Consider the following 4,818-nt stretch of genomic DNA (forward strand, 5'->3'; position numbering starts at 1 on the left):
ATAAATTAAATAAACAAAGAAATCTTCATGTAGACACACCTGATTCTTACGTTCTGCAATCCATGTTTTGCTGTATAAAAACCTAAAATAACATTTTAGTCATGAAAATAAAATCAATTCCAAATGGACAGAATTATAATTATAATTATCCATTAGGGAAAAATTCCCCAATGCTTCTTTCCCTCTAATTTCTCTCCCGTGGTATCATCACCCACTTTGTCCTTCCTGAATGCTCCTGGGGATAAAATGAGTATCTTATGATTTTAAGGATTTTGTGACACACTCTGTCCTTTGAGGGTTGGCATATATTTCTCACTCTGAAAGCATGTTAATCATCCTCATTCACTTTGCTAACAGTTTTCTGAGGAAAAATAAATAAGTGCTTCTTTCTAATTTAAACCAACTCTGATTTTAAAATTGAAGACTATGTCTTTACACATTTGAAGAGAATCTAGCCACCACTGACTTGGACATTTCCAATATTTTTAGGGCCTCAGAAATCTCTTGGCTGCCTTCCTACTTTTTAATGTCACATGCAATGAATTTGTGAAGTTTATCAATTCTTGAAATAAAATACTGCCCTTTGTACAATATTTACACCTTGCATACAGAGAGATGATGCTACTAGCTCACCATCTGTAAGTGATATTCTTGGGTTTATTTGTTTTTCATGGAATTTAGATAAACTGAGATCACAAAGTTTCTGGTAATTCCATTTAAGTTTGTTAAGAGATGATACATTTAAATAATCTGACATGTTCTTCTTAGGTTTTTGGTATTTCAGTAAGTTGCCTGTGTTCAGGGGTAGAGTGTGTGACCCCATAATTGACTGACAAAATTTGGACTCATTCCAGTGACTGTCACCATGCTATCTTTCTTTGTCATAATGTCAAAGGACTTGAGCCCTGGGTCACATTTTCAACCATGATTTTTTTTACTGTAACAGTGTTGGTGAATATTTGGATGATCAAAACTCTTCCTTTATGGCAATATTTTAAGAATCGGGTTGTCTTTAGTGCAGCTCCAGTAATTGGAATGAGCTGCATTTAGACTTTGATTAAGCCACTGAACATTTCTAGGAATGAATCAGATTGTCATTAAGATATTTATTTCCTCAAAAACTCTACCAAACTATTACTTCATGCCTATGACTCACCTCATAGCTCCCAACTCTTAGTGACATTCACACATTTTCTTCATGTGTGGGTTAACAAAATTTTCATATTTTCAGAGGGAAAACTACACCCATGGGGGACAATGCAATTTTAAGTTTAGCCTTTTACCTTTCTGTGTCCTTATCAGGTCATTTGTGGTGATTATTTATATGGGGCAATTACTTTATTATGTCATGACAGTTGCACATAACTTTCCTCCTTCACCACTCCTCTCCCACATCCACATTATGAGACCACCCATGTTCTTACAACTTGCAATGTTTCCTGAATTTGGATGGGGTCAGAATCCACCTCCCTGATGCTTTCTCAGAGTATGAGTGCTGCTCTGGTCTGCTATATGCAAAACAGGTATTGTCTCATCATTCTGGCTCAGCAACGTCCACACCAGTACTTCTGCACATGAGTTTTGGCAAGTGTCTGATGCTTTCTGAGCCCCATTTCTAAAAATGCATGGAGAAATTCTACATGTATTTTTTGGCCACACCCTTGGCAAGTGAAAGTTCCCCAAGGCAGGGATGAAAACTGGCTCAAATCAGCAACACAAACCACTGAAGTGATTGATCCATTACACCAAGAGAGAACTCCTACATCCATTTTAAAACACTGTGAATGTATATGTGTTAAAGTTTATTTTGCTTGGCTATCTTCCACTTATGGATATTGGTAAGTTTCATTCCCTGAGATTTTTCTTAAAGGGTTCACATTTGAGTTTATAGCTGCTATGTTCCTCACACTTGAGTGGACTCTAATTATAATGAATATATTTTTCCTTTCAAACAAGGAAGAAAAATATTCACATTTATGTAAAGAATGGTTCCAGAAATTTTCAGAGATACATGAAGATTTAAATTGTTGTTTTCCTCTGTGGGGCCTTCTGACTTCACACATTGTCCCTGCTAAATCATGGTTTGTTTTATTCCACATGTATAAGAGGAAGAGATAATCTGGTCACCTATGTGTGACCCTGTCAGTTACAAGTGTTCCTTCTTGACAATACTGGTGTGAAATGGCACTATATATCCCTCAACTAAACTTTCATATTATTCTAGTTCTGCCTTATACCATTCTAACAAACTATTTCACAATTTGTTCATTCAATGACTATTAAGGAACTTCTGTGTATCAGACACTGTATTAGATGCTGGGCACCCAAAAATAAAGTAGCAAAAAGCCATAGATCCATGGAATTTATACTCCAATGGAGAGAGAGAGGTAATAACCACAATAAATTAAAAGGGCTTATTTGTTCTATGATGATAAGTACAATGAATAAAAATAAATTGGGGAAGGTGAAGAAGGGACCTGGGAGGGTTTTTGATATTAAATAACACAGTGAGGGAGGACCTCAATAAAAGATGACTTTTGAAAAACAACCTGAAGAAGGTGATAATGTGAGCACATGACTATCTTGGAGGCAAAGAACTGCAAATCTTTTTTTTTTTTTGTCTTTCTGTCTTTTCTAAGGCTGCACCTGTGGCATATGGAGACTCTCAGTCTATGGGTCTAACTGGAGCTGTAGCTGCCAGCCTATGCCAGAGCCATGGCAATGCAGGTTCCGAGCTGTGTCTGTGACCTACACCACAGCTCATGGCAATGCTGGATCCTTAATCCACTGAGTGAGGCCAGGTATCAAACTCGCAACCTCATGATTCCTAGTTGGATTCATTAACCACTGAGCCACAGTGGGAACTCCATGAACTGCAAACCTTGTTCCATGAGAATGGGAGTGTTGAGCAATAGACCAATATGATCATATTATGTTTTAACATAATCTTATGGCTACTTCATTGAGAATGGTTTGAAGGGAAATAACAAGGAAATAGGAAGTCAAGTTAGGATGTTACATTAGCAGTTCAGGTGATAAATGATAGCAGAAAGACCCAGGGTGGAAATCAGCAAACATGGTGACAAGTGATGACAACCTGGAATTATTGAATAACAAAGCAAAAATTTACCAATGACTGTGGGATTTGAGGGAAAGAGAAATGTCAAGATGGACTCCATATGGACATTTACTGTGTAGTTAATAGGGGAAGTAGCATAGACTTGGTCTTAATGCTTGTGCAGTGTTTCATCACATGAAATGCTATCCTCTACCCAATCAAAACCTCATCATTAAAAATTTATGTTTATTTCATATTTTCTTACTATAAGTAATATTTCAACAACAAATCAGTGCTAAGAATGTTGCACTAATGTTCATTTTCCCCCAGGCTGTCCATATTTCCACATCTTCTAGCACTCAGTTCAAACTGGCCATCAGCAAGGTGATACAGCATCATCCATGGAGCATTTGGATGGATGCTTTCAAGACAAAGGATATAAATTTACATTTCAAGTTTGCTAACTTCATGCCTCATATCCTGTACCCCCTACTCCCCTACAGGTGATCTGCTTGCCTTACTGCTAGCTGTATGTGATGATGGAAATATCCAATGAAAGTTCTCCAGAAATCTTTGTACTCCTGGGCTTCTCTGAACGACCCTCTCTAGAACCTATCCTTTTTATTATTGTCTTGGGGATTTATGTGGTGTGTATCTTGGGCAATGGAATCATCATTCTTGTTTCCTGCATGGACGTGCACCTCCACACTCCTATGTACTTCTTTCTTGTCAACCTTTCCTTCCTGGACATTAGCTTCACCACAAGCATTGTGCCACAACTCCTGGTTAATCTCTGGGGACCACAGAAAACCATCAGCTATGGAGGGTGTGTGGTCCAGTTCTATATCTCCCACTGGTTGGGAGCGACTGAATGTATCCTCTTGGCAGTTATGGCCTACGATCGCTATGCTGCCATCTGCAGGCCACTCCACTATAATGTCATCATGCATCCACACCTTTGCCTCAGCCTGGCCTTTGCCTCATGGCTTGGGGGTCTGACCACCAGCATGGTAGGTTCCACACTCACTATGCTGCTGCCTCTGTGTGGAAATAATTGCATTGACCACTTCTTCTGTGAGATGCCTCTCATTATGCAACTGGCTTGTGTGGACACCAGCTTCAATGAAGTGGAGATGTATGTGGCCAGCTTTATCTTTGTTGTCTTACCTCTGGGCCTCATTCTGGTCTCATATAGCCATATTGCCTGGGCTGTGTTGAAGATCAGGTCAGCAGATGGGTGGAGAAAGGCATTCAACACTTGCTCTTCCCATGTGGCAGTGGTGACTTTTTTTTATGGAAGCATAATTTTCATGTATCTCCAGCCAGCCAAGAGTAGCTCTCATGAGCAAGGCAAGTTCATTGCCCTCTTCTACACTGTCATCACCCCAATGCTGAACCCCCTTATTTACACACTGAGGAACAAGGATGTGAAGAAAGCCTTTAGGCACATTGTAGAGAACCACTGTGGTTTTGGAGGGACATAAGGGTGTATTTACAAACTCATCAATTGTGAGGAGGAAGCAGGTTTAAAGATATCAAAATTAATTTGGAGGGACAGGATATTGTGATGTCATTTCTGTACAATATTTATTGAGTTCAAAGTAAGTGAAAAACTAAAATAGATGTACTCATTTAAGGCCAAGGCAAAGAGAAAGTATTTTCTGTTTTTACTTTTTGTTAATAATCATATTGTGTTGTTAACTGTTTGTACATTTTTATATTGTAATATGTATGCTAGTTATGATATTATTAACTGATAT

General features: G+C 38.5%; 1 protein-coding gene across 1 annotated transcript; it reads left to right on the top strand.

The window, feature by feature from the left end:
• Nucleotides 3,595-4,542, top strand: LOC100737570 (olfactory receptor 2C3-like). The gene has a single exon (XM_003480745.1). The coding sequence runs from the start codon at nucleotides 3,595-3,597 to the stop codon at nucleotides 4,540-4,542; it is 948 nt and encodes a 315-aa protein (XP_003480793.1).

Source organism: Sus scrofa, chromosome 2 (assembly GCF_000003025.6).
Source record: "Sus scrofa isolate TJ Tabasco breed Duroc chromosome 2, Sscrofa11.1, whole genome shotgun sequence".
NCBI lineage: Eukaryota > Metazoa > Chordata > Mammalia > Artiodactyla > Suidae > Sus > Sus scrofa.